General features: G+C 40.5%; 1 protein-coding gene across 2 annotated transcripts in view; it reads right to left on the minus strand.

Annotated features, from left to right (window-relative positions):
- Positions 1-865: 865 nt before the first annotated feature.
- PCOLCE2 (procollagen C-endopeptidase enhancer 2) overlaps positions 866-24,345 on the minus strand; it is a 65,916-nt gene continuing 42,436 nt past the window's right edge. For both annotated transcript variants that reach the window (XM_044251543.1, XM_044251545.1), the window contains 6 exons: positions 24,175-24,299; positions 20,794-20,930; positions 10,431-10,585; positions 6,342-6,425; positions 4,130-4,297; positions 866-1,441 (listed from right to left, as the gene is read on the minus strand). In XM_044251543.1, the coding sequence (XP_044107478.1) occupies positions 1,311-1,441; positions 4,130-4,297; positions 6,342-6,425; positions 10,431-10,585; positions 20,794-20,930; positions 24,175-24,299 (800 nt within the window). In that variant the 3' untranslated portion in view covers positions 866-1,310. The remainder of the gene's footprint in view (positions 1,442-4,129; positions 4,298-6,341; positions 6,426-10,430; positions 10,586-20,793; positions 20,931-24,174; positions 24,300-24,345) is intronic.

Raw genomic sequence — 24,345 nt, forward strand, 5'->3', positions numbered from 1 at the left:
TGAAATTCGTTTTTGTTTGTTTTTTGGGGTTTTTTGGCCTTTTGAATGTCTGGTCACTTCTAGGGCTGGGAATTGTTGTTTTTAACTCAACAGAATATTTTTCTTATTTCTAAAACTTTGGTTCTACCATGAGAGACCTTGTGATCCAAGTCTTTGCTTCTCCCTGAAGTGCCACCTCCTTCAGAGGGGGATGGTGGGACCTCTTCCACAGGTCCTGGCTGGCAGCCTCCTAAGGGCAGGTTGCCACAGCCGTGGCTGGTACAGCTGCAGATTAAACAGCTGTGTGCAGATGTGGGGAGTTCTTTCCCAGTTCTTTCACCACTGGGTAAAAAGGGAGTCTTCAAAGGCAACTGCAGAAAGCATCAGTTAACGGGATGAACAGGACTGGGGCATCAGACTCCCCTCTACTTTCAAGTCCTATAAAACGACCAGTTATGATTTGGGCTGCAAAAGAAACAAAGAGCAGATGCTGCCGAGCCAGGATCTGAGGATTTTCCTCTGGGCCTGAGAGGGCTTCTTCGCTGGCGGGGAGGGCACTGGGTTGGAATCAGGACTTCCAAGCTTGAGTGCCAGCTCTGTCCCTTGGGAGATGTGTGCTCTAGACAAGTCACTAACTAGACCTGAGCTTCAATTTCTGTCACAAACTGAAGGAGTTGAATTCGATCCCAGAGGGATACCACATTCTCTGGTTCTACAGAGAATTCTAGTCTACTTACATTACTGGATCCATCTGGTCCCCGAAGTTCTTGGAATGCACACTCTTTCAGCAAAGTGTACATCCATGCCAAATTGGTATGTAAAAAGCAGGGAATATTCTTTTTACAGTGCCCCATTTTCTATAAAAACAAGCGTAATGGCTGTTACGTAATCATTTAAAAATATTTTATTAAGCAGTGACTTAAAAAATGCAAGAGAATATAACCCCTCAGAGCAAATGCTTGAAGGTAAAACAAATATCACTATAAATATTGCACTTATAAAATCTCTTTTTTACATCTTCACTCCACTCATTTCTAAAATACCCTTTTACAGAGACGTATAAATAAACTGCTTCCACACTGTCAGTGCTTGATACATTCAGTTTCCTATCGCCGCACCAAGTCTGCAAGTTGTCAATCATGTATCTGCTCCTCTCGGCGCAGGCACAGAACTCCCACCGGTGGTACCGGAGTCTCATACCTACATCATGTGAAGAGTAAATCTTTCTGAATGCTCAATATTTAATATAAGACTTTTTTTTTCCTACAGAGAAAAATAGAGATCTTTCCAAGGCAATGACAGAATGCAGCTTAAATCGACACAGTTCATTATTAACATTGCTTGTTTTTCAAGGCATCCAGGAGCTTCTGATTCTTGGTCTTGAACATCATGATAAAGCTGTTTGGCATGATTTTGCCTCGCCCGTCTTCACCCACTTGGCCCATAATAATGTAATTTAGACCTAAAAAAAAGAGAACATAAATTAATTTTTTTCTCCATGTGTATATTTTTTTTATTATTCTTTTTAAAGATCTTATTAGAGGGGTGCCTGGGTCACTCAGTCGTTAAGCATCTGCCTTCGGCTCAGGTCATGATCCCAGAGTCCTGGGATTGAGCCCTGCATAGGCTGTCTGTTCAGCGGGAAGCCTGCTTCTTCCTCTCCCACTTGTCCTGCTTGTGTTCTCTCTCTCGCTATTTCTCTCTCTGTATGTCAAATAATAAAATCTTAAAAAAAAAAAAAAGATTTTATTAGAGCGAGGAAGCACATGCAAGTGCAGGGAGGAGGGGGAGAGGGAAAGGGAGAGGGAGGAAAAGACTCCCTGCTGAGCAGGGAGCCCCAACGGGGGGGGGGGGGGGGGCGGATCGTGCCCTGAGCCGCAGGCAATGCTTAACTGACTGAGTCACCCAGGTCCCCTCTATGTGTATTGTTTTGATAAAATTTAGACTATAACCTACCTCTAGATAAATGATCTGTAAATGATAAAACTACACGTTTAGTCTATTCAGGATAAAATCAGGTTTAAGCCTCTCATCAGAAAAAAAAATCTAAATTCAACTAAGTTACATGTTCCAGCTCTGCCAACACTAGGAAGATGGGTGGAATGGTGAGATCCTGTCGTGTCCTGCTCTGTGGTGCCGTGGGTCTGGGGCATTTACTGAGTGTCTGCTGTGCACGATGCCCTGTGTTTATATGAAAGATTGTCCTTCCTTGAGGGGCCGCAGTGCTCCCTGACACGTCCTCCTCAGATGGCCTCTCATCCTCTCAGAACACTTCTGGATTCCCAGGCCTTTGGCAACTAATGGGCCATGTCTTCTGCTCCTGTGGTCGACTTGAACTCTTCTCAACACCTTGAGCCTTTATACTACGTTCGTTCCTTGAGGACATGGTTGCATCATCTATTTCTTTGCATTCTCACAGTTCCTTGCAACAAATAGTTATGAAAAAGTACTTCTATCAGATAGACACTTTTTTAAAAAAAATCTTATTTGTCAGAGAGAGAGAGGGAGAGCGAGCGAGCACAGGCTGACAGAATGGCAGGCAGAGGCAGAGGCAGAGGGAGAAGCAGGCTCCCTGCCGAGCAAGGAGCCCGATGTGGGACTCGATCCCAGGATGCTGGGATCATGACCTGAGCCGAAGGCAGCTGCTTAACCAACTGAGCCACCCAGGCGTCCCAGATGGACACTTTTTTGTATCACAGTGTGTCTGGCTAAGTTAGGCCTAGACTGGGGCTCAAGCTGAGGTATGTCGGGTTCAACTCTGAAGACCTACCCTGTCTGAGAAAAATGTCATAAAGCAAGCGTGTATTACAGTCTCCTTCACTCTCCCTTTCTCCTGTGTGTCATAAGAGAAACATGTGTATCCTTTTTCTCTGTTATAATCCTTCCTCCATGGGCTAACATTGTCCTGTAGTGATCTTGAGCCTGTGCAAGTGTGGAGGGCTGTGCATGGGGGGCCCCTCCTCAAGGCTGGACTGCTAGCATTGTGAGGAGACCCTCCAGTAAGTATCTCCATGTATATTACTTGCTTCTCCTGGCAGTTCTGGGGAGAAGTGTTATCTCTTACAGAGCCTTTCCCTCTGAAGAATCAACATTCCGCTGCTAGCCTCCAGACTTTTCTGAACAATCTGAATGCACAGTAAAGCTTTCTGGAAGTGGATGTTCTCTTGCTCTCTCTGGGGTGTGTGTGTGTGAGTGTGTGTGTGTGTGTGTGTGTGTATGTGTGTGTGTGTTGTGGTTTGGTTATTGTAACAAGACTGAGGAAAGGAATGAGCTGAGATTGGATAGAGAAAGCATGGTATATCACACAATAGAATACCAGGCATTATCACCATTCCAGAGAGAGATCTATCTATAGGTTCTATTTGTGGAAAGATATCTGTACACATCATGTGGGGGAAGCTGCAGTAGAATATTATAGCACAATCTCATTTGAGTGTGTATGTGGGTGCTTTCTGTAGATAGAACTTTCTAGAAGGAACTTTCACAGTATCTCTAGGGAAAGGGAAAAGGCTTCACTTTTTATTTTATATCCTTACTTACTTAAACTTTTTAAAAACCATAGACCGTACACTACTTTTATAAGTTAAAGAACTTGTTAAAAAAAAAATCATGCACCTCGGGCTCTGGACTTTTTCCTTTTTTTAACTTTCCTTTTTCCATAATTTCTCCTAATCTGATTTCCATGTGTGGATTTAATGATTCTGTGTCTGAAAATGATTCCCAAATCTTTAATTCTAGCCCATATATACCTCTGTCTTCTGAATGTCAGCTCCGAATTTCCTGCTCCTTGCTGGATATTTTCCTCTAAAACTGTATTGGAACTTTAAGGGCAAAAAGAAACTCTCTTTCCCCCGAACTGCTCCTTCTGTGTTTGTTCCTTGTTGATCCAGCTTCAAATGCTTCTTAAACCCTTTTATCACTTCCACTGTCTCATCTTCTGCCACAAGTTACAAGAACTGGGACCAGAGCCCTAGTCTACCTGACTCCAAAGCCTTCCTTCTACACCAGAAGTGGCCAACAGATGAAGCTTGATTTTAGTTCCCTTGCCCAGCCAGGGCGTGGAAATATCCGTGACTTGCTCGGACTTTCTCTCGTTCCCTTCTCTCTCCCTGAGCTCCCCTCCAAGACAGACTAAAGTTTTCCTCCTTACCTCTCCTGAGGAGAGGGCACTGCTTGCAGACCACAGTGATCTTGGCACTCATGTTCTTGCCAGCCTGCTGAATTGCCAGATTTCCCTCCTTGTAGATGTTGATGATCGAGACAGTGGCATGCAAGCTTCCACCTCGGGTGACAGTTGTGATCACGGTGCCAGCCAATACTGCCGAAGAAAACATTTGGAAATAATATGACTGTGAAGGTAAATGTAGGCAGAACTGAAAATCACTGTACATTCTTCTAAGTTTCTGATAGGAAATGTTTTAATGTTCAAGAGAAGGGCCTAATAGAACTATCGGATTTGAGTCTGTGTATTTGTCCCCAAAATCCAGGTTGGAAAAAAAGAGGCCATGGAGCCATAATGTTACCCAGGTTACCTATGCCAGAAACTGAAATGTCTCCTGCCCTGCAAGCTACTGCTGAGATGGGGACTCTTGACAATGTTTTATCCAACATGGGGACCATTTACCAAGTAAGGCAGAGGCTTATGAGCCTCTACCTCTTAATTCTCAATAAGATCTTGAGTCTTTAGACACAATACTATACTGAGGTTGCATGGCAGGGGTTCAAGCCATTAAGACATGAGCCTTCCTGTTGGTATGGTTGAGTGCCTACCTCTCTGTATCTTTCCCCCTTTCTCTTTAGCTGTCCTCTCTCCTTCAACTTTGGTTCATCCATGGGTCCCCATCTCTAATTATTGGTATATACCTGTGTTTTTCTGGGTCTTTCTTATCTACCTTGTTTATCTCATTTAATAAAGTATAGAACTGAGTAAAACAACATTTTCTTGCTTTAAAACACACACACACACACACACACACACAAATGACCAAAAAACCCTAGCCAAACTCAGTTGCTTTTCATTATGTAATTTCTCTTTCTTCCATTGTGATGTAAGAGGAAAGAGTCTCACTTTGGAGCCACAAGGAAAGATGCTATGTTTCTCAAAGGCATGCTTTTGGCATTTTGTGGGTGACCATTCCATGTGGTGCAGGACTTGGGTTGGAAGACTGTTTTAGGAGCCCTGTTCCTGTTACCAGTGCAGGCGGAGAACCAGTGGGCCGCTGGGGATAGTATTTGGTCATTTTACCAGGTAAGAGAGTAACAGTGGACTTAATCAAGTTTTGGACTTGGCTGACAAGACCCTTGAGGTTAAGGTGAGAAGTCACTTCTTAGGTAGCAGGCAAAATTCATAAAATCAGAATTTTTATCATGCCCTACTTTGATTCCTGGTGATGTGTTCACTGCAAAATGTTAGTCGATAGCCAAGGGAACTCAGGGGGCTCCAAAGGACATGGAGGAGATTGCCTCAAGCACCTCCCACAGAAGACTAACCTGGGTGTGACAGCAATTTATTTTCATCTTTATGCCTATTATTTGAATTTCGGTACGGAAACTCCAGTAAGATTTAGGGCCCATTGGGTTCTTCAGTGCCTTCACGCCTTTGCTACAACTTATTCGTCTGCACTTCAGATAGGAAAAGGCAAGCAAAGCCTTTTCCGGGAGACTGTTCATTCTGGGTAACATACTTAGGTTTTAGCAACTTTCTTTTCCTGACAAGAATTTTCTTCAACATCCCTTTTTAAAAAAACCCACATAATTAAATTTGGTATCTCTTGCTTTTCAGTGATTTTTTTACAGGAAGTGCCATTTTTTTAAACTGGAGAAAGCTCTTAGAAATTCTAAATCATTAGGTAGTATCTCCTTAGGTTCCAACTTACAAGTCATTCCCAAAGAGATTTCAGGTTCCCAAGTCTTAATTTAGTACTTTGGAAGGACATGACAGAAGAAATACTTGAATTTCTTCCGAGAAAGGCCAGCTTGGATATGTTTCTAATTTACTTAGGTGGAATTACAGATGTGTGAAAAAGTGCTTCGGACATGAAAAATATGTGAGAAAAACTTTGTCGGCTTTTTCAGGATTACCGAGCCACTGAGAGCACACAGGGTAGCGGTATCATACTCCAGAGTCAAATTATTAAGTTAAATTAAAAGCACATTTTCTGTATATGTAGTATTCTCAGTTGTGAAATCCAACACTTTGAACAGCACTAGTCAACATACCTCAGGGTATAGGAAAATATTTTCTTAGGTAAATGAAGAGTGTAACTGACACTGCAGCGTCACATTCATGGCAGTTCCTTTGAGATTAAGCATGCGGTCTCAAGTTTCTGATTAAAGAGAAAAGCCTGGGTTTTATTTCTTACCAAAGTTACTTGAACAATAATTGCTCTCCAGAGTCCCCGTCCGTCTACACTTTTGTTGACACAGGGCCACGGTGGGTTTTAAACCTAAATTCAAAGCAGACAGACATAAGATTCAGGAAAATGAATTCAAGTATAATTGGTGTTTAGACCTGAATCCATCTACTTAAAATTCCTATTTATTTCCCTGGGCCACCAAGCTGTCATTGCAATGAAATAATTAGAAAACATTCAAAAGAAATTCTTTATGCTACTAACTACTGCTCTAATTTCCTCAGGGTAACTCAATGCTCTCTGCTGAATTTTAAACCTGAGATCAAAGATAACCCAAATTTAGCCCTATTCTCTTCTTCCTTTATATATAACAAACACTAACCAAAAATAGATGCAGTCTCCATGCACCCAGCTTAGAAAACCCAGTACATCAAATATGAACTCAGAAAATACATGTTAATTCTTCACTTTACAAAAGGAATCGACTGGTGTTCCCCTTGAGGATGGAGGGAGCTTTCTTGGTGCATTTAAAAATACCCAACTGTCCAAATGTGAGTAGTATGACTCTGTAGAAATACTGCTCATGTGTAAAGCGTGTTATGCCTGTAATGAGATGTAACTAGTCATTAAACATTTATTTTGAGCCCGTCATTGCCTATAAAGATCTTAAGAACTGGGAAGTTGACTAATTTAAAAATAAAACAAAATAGATAAACACAGTAGTTCTCCAGCAAAGGTGATTTTTGTCCTCGGGTGACATTTTGCCATGTCCGGAAATAGTTTTGGCTGTCCCAACAGGGTCGCTATTGGCCTCTAGTGGGTAGATACCAAGGATGCTGCTGAAAGTCCTACAAGAAACAGCCCCAACAGCAAAGCATCATCTGGCCTAAAATGTAAACACTGCCAAGGTTGAAAAACTGTGAGTTAACAAAATCAAAGTAGTTAATTCCCATTATCATCAACAAAGTTTCCAAAATATTTGTTAGTTATTCACTTACACGTGGCAATATGCGAGGAAGAACTAAACAAATCAACTGTAACAGAATTGTACTTGTTGGGCAAGAATTTGTGAACTCTTCTGTGAATTTATTATTTATTTAGTTTTAATTTGTACCTATACTTAACTCCAAAAAAGGACTTCAGGTGAATCACATTATTAAAATATGTACATATAATAGGATCTGTGTGTGTATAAATTTTTTAAGACAAAGAGCTCAGACAACATTTAGAGGGAACATTGTTCTAGAAGTTGGACACCTAAATATACCTAATTAACTGAGTCAAAAAGTAGTGGCATTAGTGGTTCTCTCTGTATGACGAAAGAACATCCTTTCTGTGGGCTCTGGAAACCGCTCCTCTCAGCTTGGGAACATCAGTCTGCAAAATGGGCGCATGTCCCACCCTGCTCATCCCCTCCCTTCAGGAGATCCCTGCGCTCTTGGCTTTAAATCAATGTTAGAGCACCCTGACCCTGTAACCTCACTGTCTTACTCTCTCCCTCCACTCCCCAGGTGCCATGTGGTCCCAGCCTTCTTCTCCGGGTGCATCTGCAACCACCTCACTGCGCCCCCCCCGCCACGGTCCTCTCAGTGCTGTGGCTCCATCACTCCCAGACGTTCCCTCTGCTCTGTGTCTGTCACTCAGTGCCAGGCTCACATGTCTTTCTCCTAGAGCTTCATCACCAAGCTCTCAAGCTTAGACATCCAAGCTGCCTCTCCTTCAAGCCCTTCTCTTTTCAGTCTCCTTTGCCATTATAGCTTCCTTTTTAAAAAGCTGGAACTTCTAGAGATTGAATTCCAGCCCTTTCTCCACCTTTCTCTCCTAACCTCTCCCTAGATGACCTCCTCCTGGGCCAACCATGTATATACTGATGATCTGCAAATGTAAATCTCTTGCAGAAATCTCTTCTGGAGGAGACCATGGATCAAACTGGACTTGACTAGTCCACTTGAGTGTCACACACTCAGGCCCAACAAGCCACAGCTTAACTAATGACTAGAGCCTTAAACCCAGTTCTCTGCTTCAGTGATGGTCTCATTATCCTTGGAACAGAGCAAGCCAGAGACTTGGGAAGCATTCTTGACACCCCACCTTATCTCCCTAATGAATCCTAATGAATCATCAATGAAAGACCTGTCAGTATCTCCCAAGGCCCCTGCCTTGTACAACAGCCAGCATTTCTTGACTCTGTATTTCAGCACAGTTTCCCTGGATAATCACAAGAACCTGTGGCCTCTTGACCCTCCCATCCATTCACTCACACTGACCAGACTGACCTTCAAAAAGTGAGAATCTAATCCTGAACTTTGCCTAAATCCATCAACAGTTTCCCCCCAAATTAGGAAAAAATCCCAACACTCTAAAAAATCCCCACACTTGGGACAGAATCCTAACACTCTAAAATACTTAGAAGCATAAGGAGAGAGGTGGTAGGACCTAACGACGGAGCTAGAGAGAGGAGCTAAGCACAGTGTGTGAAGGGTCTTATACATGGCATGAAGAAACTTGACGCCTGTACTGCCCATTCTGATAGCCACTAGCCACATGAGGCTTCTTACATTAATTAAATTAAAATTCAGTTCCTCTGCATCACTAGCCACATTTCAGGTGTCCAGCAGTGGCTATGGTATTGGATAGTACAGGTGCAGACAATGAATTCCAGTGGGAGACATGATCTGCTTTGTGTGTGGAGGGGGGCGTGCAGTGGGGAGGTAGGCGAGAGGAACTCAAGGATGACTAAGAGTGTGGCTACTAATGCTGTGGGCATGCTTGGGGAAGCCGTGGAGAAGCTGATTTAAAGCAGAAAATAGTGTGATCAAAATAAGTGGAGTTTGGTGTGTTTTAATTTAAATGTTTTAATTTAATTTAAATTTTTTAATTTAATTTAAATGTTTAGCAGTCACAAAACCCTAGGAGATAATCCTAAATTGATGCTTGCAATTTCAGAGAAGTTTAGGACTGAAGATAAAAATCTAGGGAGCCATTTAATTCACTGAAAGGAATAACAGAGTCCCCTGAGACGAGCTGGAGAAATATGAAATGGGGCTTCAATGTAAGGCAGTATATCTCTAGGCCACAAGGTGGCACAATTGTGGAGTGTCAGAAGAAACAGCCCTTTGTAGAAGCGCCTGCACTCAAGTCAGGCGGACTTTCGGGGGCAAGCAGAAAATGGTGGGCAATAAAGCTGGGCTCATTTTCAACCTGTCATGTATCCTAACTTTAGATCTTTCATTCCCACTTTTTTCTTTCTCCAGATTTAGATTTTGAGATCTGATGCCTGAAATCTCACTGGGTGGAGCTGACAGGCTGTAGGGACTCAGCATGGGGCTCCCCTCTTGCCGCTCCATTTCTTAGATCATGCTCCAGAGTTTCCCAACTAGCTACTATAACCCATTGAGTATTTCTGTTTGATTAACCCCATTTTGAAAGAAAAAAATGTATTTTGCACAACACATTTCAGAGGGAAGCAAAATAAAAACAAAAACCAAAAAAACTGGCAGATGGGAAAATAGACAGGTATCAAGACCCTAGAACTTTAATCTAAAATACTACAATTCTATGTAATAAAGTCATAATTTTTTAAGTACCAGAAAAAGAAAAACTGGGCTTATAATGATCTATGCCTATGTCAGGGTTCCTAATATTTTTTAAGTGGTCATAATTTTCTTAGATGACATTTGAAAATTATTAGCTTCTACACACTTATACCTTATACTTTTCTTCCATGAATGGAGTCATATTATTCCCTTAGATAAGTTTGTTGTTTTTTGGGTTTTTTTTTTAGATTTTTTATTTATTTATCAGAGAGAGAGGGAGAGAGAGCGAGCACAGACAGACAGAATGGCAGGCACAGGCAGAGGGAGAAGCAGGCTCCCTGCCGAGCAAGGAGCCCGATGTGGGACTCGATCCCAGGATGCTGGGATCATGACCTGAGCTGAAGGCAGCTGCTTAACCAACTGAGCCACCCAGGCGTCCCCCTTAGATAAATTTTCATCTTATTTAATTTAGTTTCAAGTATCTTTAATTTTTTTTTGTTTCAAAAGAATTTTTCTTATACTCCTGAAGTGTGTGTGCAAACATCAAAACAGAAAAACTCACCTGTAGTTACAGGGAACGTGGTGGTAACAGGTGATGCTGTAGTTGTAGGCAGTTTTTTTGGCCTGAATTTGTAGTGACCAATAAACCCATCTGCAGTTAAACTTAAGTCTGATAAAAACTGAATGAGAAGTTCATTTCTCTCAGATACAATTGGCCTAAAAGAAGAAAAGCATTAAAAAAAATTTTTTTTAAAGTGGCACCTCTCTGAAATGTAGACTTCTGCTCTCCATTCATTTCTGACAATAGATTACGGTATGTGTGAACTTAAAAGTGGAATACTTCAAAAGGCAAAAGTCTCAATCTGCTCAGTATTAATGCTACTTAGCTAACATTTCCTGAGTGTTTGTTCAGCTTAGCACTAGGCTTTAGGCAAACTCTCGAATTCCACCTTCACGGCAACTCTATTGTTATCCCTTTCTTACCAAAAAGACAACTGAACTTCAGAGTTCAAGTGATTTGCCCGAGGCCCTACAGCTAGTGTATGTGGGGAAGGCAGGATTTGAACATAGGACCAGGTAGACCTTGGGACCAATGTAAACATGGAAGCTGTGCCTGGTTCCTCATGAGCACCTCAGCTTTTGGTCTGACCTGGGAACCACACGCTGCTTTTGACAAAGAGTCGGGACCTAAGCTGGCCGGGCAGCTAGGGATGCTGGCCCCAGAGAGTCAGATGGAGAAATCTGAGGAACAAATTCCTACACCCCACAAAGACTCAGCCAGAGGGATCATCTCAGTGGGCTGGTCACTAGGGGATAAAAAAAGCCATGACTTCCATTTTATATTTAATGAGACCTCTGGTACATGCCCAAAATGGAAACATTTCTGTTTATAATCTCAGTGGCAGAATGCTGTGAAGGAGAAAGTGATTGCTTTGGTAGTTATGAACAACATCATGAAGAACTCTAATTTTAAAGCTATTTTGGGGGCTTGCTGATTAGCTGGCACTAAAGATTTACTGGTGATGATAACTGAGGCTCAGAAGCACTCATAAGTCTTAGGGGATAACTATTACATAAAAGAGTTTCATTTGAACTTTTTCTATTATAATTTAAGCAATGGTTTAAAAATGCTATGTGGCAGGCGCTCAGTGGGTTAAGCCTCTGCCTTCGGCTCAGGTCATGATCTCAGGGTCCTGGGATCGAGTCCCAGTCGGGCTCCCTGCTCAGCAGGGGGCCTGCTTCCCTTCCTTTCTCTCTGCCTGCCTCTCTGCCTACTTGTGATCTCTGTCTGTCAACTAAATAAATAAAATCTTTAAAAAAAATGCTATGTGGCTAATTCTATTTAAAGACTAGTTAATTGAAAAGTGGGGGAAAAAAAACAAAACCTGAACAGGTTATTTAACAGAGTTAACTGGCGGTTTGACTAAAGTTTTTTGAGGCATCTTCTCAGCCAAACTACTTCTCAGGCATTATGGACAGCAAATAAGGAGGCACTGCATCCCCCCGCGCCCCCCCCCAACACCTGACAGCTACTTTGAGTAGGAATGTCTGTGTGTGTGTGTCGGTGAAGGAGGTAGATCTGAATTTGACCAAACCAGCTAGAAAAACTGCAGGATCTTTTCTGCCTTGAAGGCTACTACCTCCTGAGCCAAGGGATGGGACAAACCTAAGAGTGAGCTTTGTGACCTATAGTTAGCATCCTTGTCATGAAAGTGATTGAGATCATTGAGAATCAAGCCTTTATCAGAAATATTCTGTCTTCATGACAAAGTGCTCCACATCACTCGGCAGCGGGGAAATACAAATCAAAACCACAATGAGATATCACCTCACACCAGTCAGACTGGCTAAAATTAACAAGACAGGAAATGACAGATGCTGGCAAGGATGCGGAGAAAGGGGGACCCTCTTACACTGTTGGTGGCAATGCAAGCTGGTGCAACCACTCTGGAAAACAACATGGAGGTTCCTCAAAAAGTTGAAAATAGAGCTACCCTATGACCCAGCAATTGCACTGGATATTTACCCTAAAGATACAAACGTAGTGATCCAAAGGGGCACATGCACCCGAATATTTATAGCAGCAATGTCCACAATAGCCAAACTATGGAAAGAACCTAGATGTCCATCAACAGATGAATGGATAAAGAAGATGTGGTATATATACACAATGGAATACTATGCAGCCATCAAAAGAAATGAAATCTTGCCTTTTGCGACGAAGTGGAAATAAGTTATTTCCACTTAGCGAAATAAGTCAGTTGGAGAAAGACAACTATCATATGATCTCCCTGATATGAGGAAGTGGAGATGCAGTGTGGGGGGTTTGGTGGGTAGGAAAAGAATAAATGAAACAAGATGGGATTGGGAGGGAGACAAACCATAAGACTCTTAATCTCACAAAACAAACTGAGGGTTACTGGGGGTAGGGGTGTCGGGAGAGGGTGGTTGGGTTATGGACACTGAGGAAGGTATGTGCTATGGTGAGTGCTATGAAGTGTATAAACCTGGCGATTCACAGACCTGTACCCCTGGGACTAATAATACATTATATGTTAATAAAAAAAATTTAAAAATTAAAAAAAAATTGTCTTGCTTTTGAAAACACATTCCATTAAATAAATACAAACAATGTGCATGAAACACAATTCCCAACTACAATAAAATGTTAAACTTGTTTAAATGATAAAATTACAAAAAGCACTTATTGTAAGCGGCAAAGGAAACCTCAAGACCTAATCAGGTCAGCCTTCTGGGCAAATGTTATAATTACAGTCATCATCGAATGCCTTTTCTATGAACTAATCTTGGGAGCGTTAAATTGGAAGTTGACTTTTCTCAAGGAAGAGTATTTTAGTAACAAAGACATATTTTTGTTACATTGCTACTGAGCTTTAGGCATGAATGTGACAGAATCACAGAGCCATAAATGTTCTGAGGGCCATGTGGTGCATCTGCAAACTAATGTTACACATCACTAGAAAGGCAAGAGGAACTCGCACTTGGGTTCATTCCATGCTGGCAGGTCCCGGGAAGGGATGGAGGAGGCTGTTTGGTCTTACAGAGCTAGCTGTGTTAGTGGTCGCTGCTTTGTCATCCAGCCTTCCTCATCTTCATCTCTACAGCCAGTCAACCACCATGTCCTGCCAATCTTGCACCCTGAGCATTTCTTAATCCACTTCCTGTCCATCTCTACCATTCTTTCCTGCCTCCTCAACTTCACTGGGACACCCTGCCGCAGCCTTCTTTTTTTTTTTTTTTTTTTAAAGATTTTATTTATTTATTTGACAGACAGAGATCACAAGTAGGCAGAGAGGCAGGCAGAGAGAAAGAGAGGAGGAGGCAGGCTCTCCGCAGAGCAGACAGCCCGATGCGGGGCTCGATCCCAGGACCCTGAGATCATGACCTGAGCCAAAGGCAGAGGCTTTAACCCACTGAGCCACCCAGGCGCCCCCTGCCGCAGCCTTCTAACCGGACTCTCTTGCTCGTCTTGTCAAAGATGGAGATTCTAAGGCAATGGTCCCATCATTTCCAGCCTAAATGCACCCAAAAGGTTCCTGCGTCTGCAGGATGTGGAATCCTGTTCAGCGCTCCTGCCTCCTCTCTCTCCCCCTAGGCCCCAGTGCAAGGTTTGTGTTCCAGAATAGCACATACCTCCCCTGTGTACCTCTATTAGCGGAGCTCCTTCTAACTTGGAATGACTCTGTCCTCCCTTCCACCTGTGACCAACACCAGCCCTTCAAGACTAAGCTTCAAGAGGCACAATCTCCTCCGAAAAACCTCTCCTGACCTCCTCACCACTTGTCCCGACTGGACTGAAGGACCCCTTGACCATCTAATGCCATTTCTTTTTTTTTTTTTTTTTTTTTAAGATTTTATTTATTTATTTCACAGAGGTCACAAGTAGGCAGAGAGGCAGGCAGAGAAAGAGAGAGAGAGAGAGAGAGGAAGCAGACTCCCTGCAGAGCAGAGAGCCCGATGTGGGGCTCGATCCCAGGACCCTGGGATCATGACCTGAGCTGAAGGTGGAGGCTTTAACCCACTGAGCCACCCAGGTGCCCCTCTAATGCCATTTCTATGAACTAATCTTGGGAAGGACTAATCTGACTCCTTGTCAGAAATCCTGGACCCGGGGGTCTTTGTCAAATATGTGACAGACACCAGTTTCTGTTTTGTACCTTCTCTTTTCCCTCTCTTGAAGGTGTATTTTGATGAGTAGAAATTATCATTTAAGTTTCCAATGCATCTGTAGTTGATTTTTGTGTGATAGGATTCATTTTACCCATAAGAGTAAGATTTATCCCTGCCTCATTTTTCAGTGGGCCATTTTCTTACTAGTGGACATGTGGGTCTCTGTGTTGTGCCTCATCTGCAGACATGTGTGGATACGTTTGTGGCCTCCCTTTGTTGTCGTCATTAGTCTGTTGGTCTATCTCTATTAAAACCACATTGTCTCAATTATGACAGCTTTCTGAAATGACTTCATCATGTAAGGCAAATCCTCCTGCCAGGTTCTCCTTCAGAACTGCCTTAGTGTCATCTCCTTCCCCCACCCCCTTGCAATTTCATGAATTTTAGAATCAGGCTGTCATGGCTAATGAAAAACGGATTTTGTTATTTTTAAATGACACTAATTCTTCCTATTCATGAGAAAGTATATAACTCCATTTATTGAGGTCTTTTAAAATACCTTTGACTAAGGTCTAATTTTCTCCATTAAGGTCTTATATAGAAGTATTAGATTTATTTTTTAATATCTTTTTAGTTGCTATGAAAATAATCTTTCTAAAAATACCAACTTTTTTTTTTTTTAAGTATTTAAGAAATGCAACCTTTTCTTTTAAGGCTCCAAGCTGGGCATGGAGCCTACTTGAACTCACAACCCTGAGATTAAGACATGAGCTGAGATCAAGATTGGATTCCCCAACTGACTGAGCCACCCAGGCACCCCCAAATTTTTTATTCAAGCTTTTTAAGAAAAGGAATTCTTGAATAATTAATGTTTCCAACCCCCCCCAAAAAAATATTAAATCTGCAAGTCACACTTTAATCTAGTAATGTATTTTCTAAGTTCAAACCAACCTCAAATTCCTGGTTAGAGCGTCTTTTTTATACATTGTTAGATTTGACTTCCTAATATTTTTTCTTTTAAGATTTGTTTTTCATCACATTCGTAAGTAAGATCAATCTTTAATATTCTTTTTTGGGGGGGATTCTGTCCTTACCTTGTTTTGGTGTGTATTTATACTAGCTTTATAAAATCAGTTGTGGAGGGGCGCCTCGGTGGCTCAGTGGGTTAAACTTCTGCCTTCTGCTCAGGTCATGATCCCAGGGTCCTGGGATCGAGCCCCGCATCGGGCTCTCTGCTCAGCAGGGAGCCTGCCTCCCCCTCTTTCTCTGACTGCCTCTCTGCCTACTTATGATCTCTCTATCTCTCTGCCAAGTAAATAAATAAAATCTTTAAAAAAAATCAATTGTGGAACAATCTCTGTTTTTCTCTGGAAGAATCTGTATAGTGTTGGTATCGTTTGTTCCTCAAATGTTTGTTGGCACGCATGGAGAAAATCAATCTGGGCCTGTTTCCCCCAAGAATGCCTCCCCCCATTAGGAAGACTTTTAACAACCAATTAAGTTTCTTTAATGATTATTTGGCAATTCTGGGTTTTTCTTTTCCCTATGTCCATTTTTGCTTAAAAAATATATTTTCCCCAGTTGCTGAATGTACTTGTTCCCTATTTATCCATTAGATAACCTATTAATTATTTTTCAAATCTTCTATATCCCATTTTTCCATCTTTCTCCAACTGACAGTTAATCTCTCAACTATTCAAAGAGATGTGTTAAGAATCTCCTACTGTAATAGTAACTTTGTAGATCTATTAATTTTTGTTTACCTATTTTTTGCTTTATATATTTTTCTGTACATACAAGTTTACAGTTATTATACCTTCCTGATAAACTGTACCTTTTATCATTACATAGCAACTATTTTTAGTAATGCTTTCTGCCTAAAATCTACTTTTCCCTAATATCAATAAAACTATGCTCGTTTTCTTTCAACCAACATTTGGTTCCAATATCTTTTTCTATCCTTTTAGTCTCAAATGTCCTGTGTTCTTATTTTTGTTGGAAATGTGTCTTATAGACAGCATATATTGGGTTTATTGTCCAGTCTAACATGCTTTGTCTTCTCACTGATGATTTGATTCATTTGCATTTATATTGATTACACATAGATCAAAATATAAGTCTACCATCTTATTTGGTAAGACTTTTTTTTTTGTCTTGCCTTTTTTTTTTTTAAATGTTTCTCCTTTTCTCTTTTCTTGCCCTCCTTTGGAATGAACTTCTTTCTCATTTCATGTTTTCTCTCCCCTGTTTTGGAAGTTAAAGACTCTAATGGTTGCCCTAAACTTAACATCTTCATTTACTTTAGCATCTTATACAGCTTAATAATATCTTCACCCTGTTCCTAAACGACACAAGGGCCCATGAGTCCTTCAGCGCTTAGAACCAGGATCTTTGCTCAGGGTTTCGTCCTGTAGCTCAGTCCTTTATCCAGCGACCGCTGCTTTTCCGCTTGAAGTACAGAATGTGAAGCTACTTTAGTTACGGTCTATTGGTAGAAAACTGTCTCAGCTCTTGTTTAAATGAAAAGGTCTTTTAACTTCTTAAATGAGAGGTTTTCCTGAGTAAATAATTCTAAAATGACATGTTACTTTGTCTGCATTTTGAGGATACTGTTCTAAGAGCTTCAGACTTCCACTATTGCTATGGAGAAGTCAGATGTTAGGCTAATTGGCTTCCTTCTGTGAAAATCTGTCTTTTCTCTCTGCTGTTTTTAACATCTCTCTGTTGTCCTGTGGTTTTGCTATAATACATGTAAGGAATTGGTATATTAATATATATACTGCTTAGGATTTGAGTTCTTGAACTTGATACTTGGGGTCTTTCGTTTATAATGGAAAACTTGGCTATTATTTCTTCAAACATTACTCTCCTATATTCCTTATTTTTTTCTTATGAAACTCCAACTAAATGTATTCTAGAGCCTCGCACTCTAGCCTCTATGGCTCTTAACCTCTCTTTCATATTTTCCATCTATTATCTTTTTATGCTATATTCCAGGTAATTACTTCACAACTATTTCTCAGTTCCCTAATTCTTTTTGGAGCTATGTCTTATCTGCTATTTAACACATGTATTCAGTTTTCTGTGTAAATTATCAAATGTCTCAGTTCTAGAAATTCTTTTAGGCTCTTTGTTAATTCTGATCATATCTCAAAGTCTCTTGTTTCTTCGTCAGACTTCCAATAATCTGCACCTTCATTTTGTATGAATTTCTTTAAGCATATTTATTTCACATTCTGTATGATAATTACTATATATGGCCTCTGATTATATTATTATTATATATTATTATATTATTATCTGATTATATTGTTTGTTTCTGCTGGTTCTTGTTTATGTTAACTTTTCCTTTATGTTTTGTGATTTTTAGATTGGGAACTTACATTTCTTGAAACTTACTTAAAGGAATCATTAAAGCCTATGTTAGATGCCTTCTCCCAGACAGGATTTGTGTTTTCTCCTCTCAGCCCCTCTGGGCACTACCAAATGGGAAACCTTAAATTCTGGGCTGCAGTTTTTTGTACAGTCAGGTAAAGTATCAATTCTAACCTCAGACTCACATGTGGACTGGTTTTTGGTTAGGAATTCTCGTGAGAGAATACCTTTTCTTCCCTTTACCGAGTGCCAAATTCCCAACAGCCAATTTCCTTACCTTCACCCTTGGTGGGGAGGAGAATGAGGTCAGTCACATTGGTGTCACTTTCTATGGGTGCCTGACTTATGTTCTGGTCTTTGATCCAATCTCACCTCTTGCCTGGACCTTGAGCTCTGTCTCCTACCTCGAAGCCTGGTCTGCTGTGAGTGAAGTTCTAGGTTACCAAGAACTGGCACATGTCACCTGCAAGTACTTATCCTTTCGGATATAGGTTTCTTAACATTTTTGACATCTTATGAGTTCTCTTATTTTTTATCAACTGAGCAATGCTTAAAAAATTTTTTTAACTTAGGAACACTGTTCAGTACTTATCCCTGTATGATTTTTATTTTTTATTTTTTTTTTAATTTGTCTGACAAACAGAGATCACAAGTAGGCAGAGAGGCGGGCAGAGAGAGAGAGAGGAGGAAGCAGGCTCTCCGCTGAGCAGAGAGCCCGCCCTGTATGATTTTTAAAGGCTATCTTCATTTCTGTATTGCTAGAAAATGAAACTTGAGAAAATTTTAAAAAAATATTTGAATATAAAGAGAAGGAGAGATATGGCAGAAAAAGCAACAGCAGGATAGAGTCAAGAAAGGGCTCCTTTTTTTTTTTTCCCCCTTAATTCAGTAACTTAAATTTACAGGTATGGGAAAGAAATAAAAACAAAAAGGAGGCAGAGGTTAAAGGTGGAGATGATGGAGAAAAAGAAGAGGACTATTGGACAGAGGGAAGTATCAAGGGAGAAAAGGAGAAGGTCAGAAGGAGGATATAGGCGTAGGACTGGCTTTGAATAAAGGAGTGTGTGGTAGGCTGAGTAGTGGCCCCTTCAGTGTGTCCACATTCTAATCTTCGGGGCTCGTCAATACGCTATCTTATGTGCAAAGGGACTTCGCAGGTATGATTAAGTTAAGGATCTCTAAAAGGGGAGAGTGTCCTGGATTGCTTAGGTGGGCCCTAAATGTAACCACAGGTGTCCTCAGAAAAGAGAGGTTTGACTCCAGAAGAGGAGAAGGCAATATGGGACAGAAGCAGAGATAGGAGTGATGTGCTTTGAAGAGCGAGGAGGAAACCGCTGCCAAAACATGCAGCAGCTTCTTGAAGCTGAAATAGGCATGGAAATAGATTCTCCCTCAGAGCTTCCAGAAGCAAACAGCCTGCTGACAGCTTGGCTTTAGCCCAGTGAAAGTAAGTTCAGACTTCTGACCTTCACAACTGTAAGGGAATAAATGGGTTCCTGCAAGCCACTCAGTTTGTGTTAATCTGTTAGAGCAGCAACAGGAGAAGAATACAGAAGGAACACCTTTTCTGAGAGCTTGGAAATGCGCCTTTCTCTAACACATTCAGCTGGAGAGTCAATTTTGGGTATGGTAATGTTCAAATTTGAACCAACTTGCATGTATTAAGAATTCTTTGTATTATTAATCTTAAGCTAAATGAATTTTTTTTTTAAAGATTTTATTTATTTATTTGACAGAGAGAAATCACAAGTAGATGGAGAGGCAGGCAGAGAGAGAGAAGCAGGCTTCCTGCTGAGCAGAGAGCCCCATGCGGGCCTCGATCCCAGGACCCTGAGATCATGACCTGAGCCGAAGGCAGCGGCTTAACCCACTGAGCCACCCAGGCGCCCAAGCTAAATGAATTTAAATTGAAAACTACTTTACTGTAACTCAAATGCATCAAGGGGAATCATAGACATGCATGTAAAATCAAGTGACACATATAATCTAATTGTGTTTAAGCAACAAAGTAGAAAGGGTATTTCAATTGGCATAATGGTGACTTTGACAGCAAGCTGTAGTAATTTTTTAAAGATGTTATTTACTTATTTATTTAACACAAAGAGATGGAGAGAGAATGAGAGAAAGCACAAGCAGGGGAAGCTGCAGGCAGAGGGAGAAGCAGACTCCCTGGGGAGCTGACACAGGACTCGATTCCAGGACCCCGGGATCATGACCTGAGCTGAAGGCAGATGCTTAACTGACTGAGCCACCCATGATCCCCCCCCCCCTTTTTTTTAGTAATCTCTACAGGCTCAAATTTATAACCCTGAGGTCAAGTGTTGCAAGCTCTACCCACTCAGTAAGCTAGACACCCTGAGCTGTGGTAATTTCAATTTCCACTCTGATGCCTGAGGTCACCTTTGTAGAGCAGTGACGTCTCCAGGTATCTGGCTAGCAGCTGACTCTGGGGCATCACCAACCCTGCTTCTGTTATCTGTCTGGCTGTCGAGGCCTCACTACACTCATCAATGTTGCCTTGCTTTCTGGGCTGGCTAACTCTTAGTGCTGGTGCTGTATGGGACTCTACAGCCATGGAACCCCAGAATTTGTGAACAAAACAACAACAGCATAGAATCCTCCAGAAAATAAAATATAGATATATAATACATATATTTATATATAAATAAAATATAATAAATATATTTGTATATTTATAAATAATTAAAATTTTAAAATAAAATTTATAGATAAATTTTATAAATATAAAATAATTTTTATATATTTATATAAACATAAATAAATTTCTAAATTAATTATAAATTTATAAATAAAAATATATTTATATATAAATAAAATATAAATATAATTGGTTAATTGACTAAAAAAGAAGTCTAGAGACACTGAAACATTAATGAAATAATACAGGCATTACTTACGCAGGTGGGCTATCGCCACAATATTTTCCAATTCTTTTAGCGTCATTGATTTCTCCACCATTGAACACAGCCACAAAATCATACCGGCAATAGTTGTCACGCTCAACATCAAACTTCTCAAATTTTAATTCTATAAGCTTTAGAGAAAGCACAACATTAGAAATATTAAGATAGCACTGAGGAATAATCTCAAACGGGAATCTTCCTCTCCCCAGATCTGCAAGATTCTCCTTGGTAAAGAATGTGTTCATTCTGTTTGAATTATTTGTTTCTTATTGTTTTCATATTTCTTCTCTAACAAAACTGTGGTATTTTTTATTTTAATCATTCTAAAAGATCAACCTTGGTTAAGATCTTAAATTTGAGAGATCTGTTCACCTACAGTTACAAATGTATGGGAACACCATGTAACCCTAACAACCTACGTTAAGAACATAACTGGATACGTGTTGGAGTGGGAAGCAGAGGTATATACCAACTTCATTCTTCTCCTCTGACATGTCCCCTATGTTAGAGTGTGTTGAGGTGTGGTGTATGTGTTACGTATTTGGGTAGGTGAGATGCTGGATAGAGTTGCTCCTCTTTCAAGGGAAGGAGAATGATATTCCTCTTATATGTAAGAAGATAAATTCTTTAGGACCAGAGATTCAGGAAGTAGAGATTGACTGTGAGTCTTCCTGAAGTTTGTTTGAAAAGTGTGCCTACTGAGTTGAGCACAGCCTACTTGGTGATGTGGTTGATTTCTGAAGAGGCTGCTTGAAAGCACTGATAAACAAAGTCAGTGTTAGAGTTCTTAAGTATTAGTTTTTTTGTACTAGTACCAATAATAGTATCCTTAAGTTATTCAAGTCAATAGGAAGTTTTGTTCTAATAGGCAACGTTTCCCTCACAAGCCGATTTTTCCAGGGCACCTCCAATTTGTGAATCAAAGGAAATCTCAATGGGTCATCAATACCCGTGGTACCCAGATAGCTGGTTCTAAGCAGGTGGGCAGGCAACCCCCCCTGCTGCTTAGAGAAGATAACGGGCATTAATTTCTGTTAGGCCAGGCCGTAGTTATTAGCTAAAGGAGACTCACATGCAATAATTGGATGAAGATGGTAACAGTAACAGCACCACAGAGGGACCAGTGGTAAATTCTGGCTTTGAACGTAACCGTCACATATCTACATATTTACCCACCTTTAAAAAGTCAGCACCAGTTATGGCTGAATAACAGCTTATTCATATTTAGCACTGTTTTAAATTATACTAAAATATTTCCTCTTTGGGTCCAATAATTTCTAACCGGTTACTAATAAAATGTTTTCCAGATTATTAAAAATTGGCTGAATTTTCTCTACTTAGAAATTAGTCACATAATAACTTTTGGAGAAAGGATTAAAAATGAGTAAATAAAAAGGAGAATAAAGGGAAAAGCTATGATTAAAAAAATGAAAATAAGTCTTAACTTATGCTCATAGGTTTGCACAGAAAGTACTTAGGACTTAATCTTCCCATTATATTCTACTTTGACAGTGCTTCCATGATTTCAGGCATTGCAATAGTCATTAAAAACTACTTGGCTGGGGGCGCCTGGGTGGCTCACTGGGTTAAAGCCTCTGCCTTCAGCTCAGGTCATTATTCTAGGGTCCTGGGATCGACCCACATCGGGCTCTCTGCTTGGCAGGGAGCTTGCCTCCTCCTCTCTCTCTGCTTGCCTCTCTGCCTACTTGTGATCTCTGTCAAACAAATAAAATCTTAAAAAAAAAAACAAACTTGGCTGAAGCCAAAAATCACATTAGTAAAATGAAAGCCAAATTTAAGTTTAAATAATCAAAGAGATGAACAATGGAAAAAAGATGCTGAATTGTAATCTGCAAGGATAACTAGGCTGAAATTATTTAGACTAATTAATACATTTCCAAATGTCACAGAGAGAAAAATGACCAGCACAATCTCAAGAATTACATAATGGAGGGGCATCTGGGTGGCTCAGTGGATTAAGCCTCTGCCTTTGGCTCAGGTCATGATCTCAAGGTCCTGGGATCAAGCCCCATGTTGGGTTCCTACCCCATGTTGGGCTCCTGCTCAGCAAAAGCCTGCTTTTCCCTTTCCCAGTCCCTCTGCTTGTGTTTCCTCTCTAGCTGTCTCTCTCTGTCAAATAAATAAAACCTTAAAAAAAAAAAAATTACATAATGGCTTAAATATCAAGAAATGTGATTTTTAAGTGTTAAACTATTAAAAAGTTCAATAAATTTGTAGAATCTTTCATCATTAAGTAAATGACCATATTTTTATTCTTGAAAATAAAACTGGGTTTGGAGATTATGTTCAAATCACTAACTTGCATGGTATATTTGCCTGAATAATTTTCCATTAAAAAATCAATATATGACAAATAGTATTTGTGTAAGTCATACAAAAAATAAGCTTAGAAAATTTTTTAAAGATTTATTTATTTGTTTTAGAGAGAGAGAAAGAGCATGTGTGCACACACGAGTGGAGGGGCAGAAGGAGAGAAGCAGATTCCCTGCTGAGTAGGAAGTCTGAGGCCTCCATCACAGGAACCTGAGATCATGACCTGAACCAGAACCAAGAGTGGGTTGCTGAACCAACTGAGCCACTCAGATGCCTAGAAAAGTTTTTTTTAGACAGTGTCCTAACACTCACCCTCTAGTGTTTGAGTAAAGTCTGTAGTGTTTATAACAATAATTTTTTAAAAGTTATTTCCCCAAGTCCACAAAGTAGACTTGGTCTATTCCCATGCTAAGTTTTGTCCTGAAATTCATATCTGAAAGTGGTTCCCAGAAATGGTAAAATTTCATATAACCACAAACTAATAAGCACTGGAAAACCAGACCTTCTCTGTTGGTTGTTTTATAGCAATGAATGAAGTTATTTGTGGGGAACCTGAATAAATTTTATATTAAACAACAACCAAAAAAAATACCCACAAGGCAGATTAGCCTTCAGACTCGTTCTCTGAGGGGAAGATGTAGTGTGCCTGCCCCAGCTTTGTCCGGGTGAAGGTGTCACAGTTTATCTGCCACGTGAACAAATGGTGACCTGAAACCTACATGTACTTGGGGATTCCAATCCTCCCATACTCAGTCACTGCTGTTTATAACACCTTCCCCAGGGTTCAGAAATCTCACAGGGATTTGCTTACAATTATACTGAAATTTGAAAATCATATTTATATACTAGGAAATTAAATGCACAACTTTTGTAAGTCAAATAGTGCAAAAGCAATTTTAATCTGGGTCTTTGTATGAAAAGACACCTGCATCCAGCAGGGCCTTCCTCACCCTGCATGCTAAGCTCTTGAGAGATGGGCCCCTTGCATCATCTAGGCAATTCACACACACACACTTTCTTCATGTTTTTAGGGAATCTTACCTGATTCTTTGGGGCTACAATGTGCCACACACAAGTGACTCCTGCAGGGTAATCTCGCTCTGGCCAGTTGGGGGTTTTAAAAGAGCCGGAAGGTCTTTCAAGGCGTCCTCCACAATACCGATCCCCTGAATTTTTAAAGTATGAAAAAAAAATCCAGGTTATGGCAATGCA

This window comes from Neovison vison, chromosome 6, assembly GCF_020171115.1.
Source record: "Neovison vison isolate M4711 chromosome 6, ASM_NN_V1, whole genome shotgun sequence".
NCBI classification, from domain to species: Eukaryota; Metazoa; Chordata; class Mammalia; order Carnivora; family Mustelidae; genus Neogale; species Neogale vison.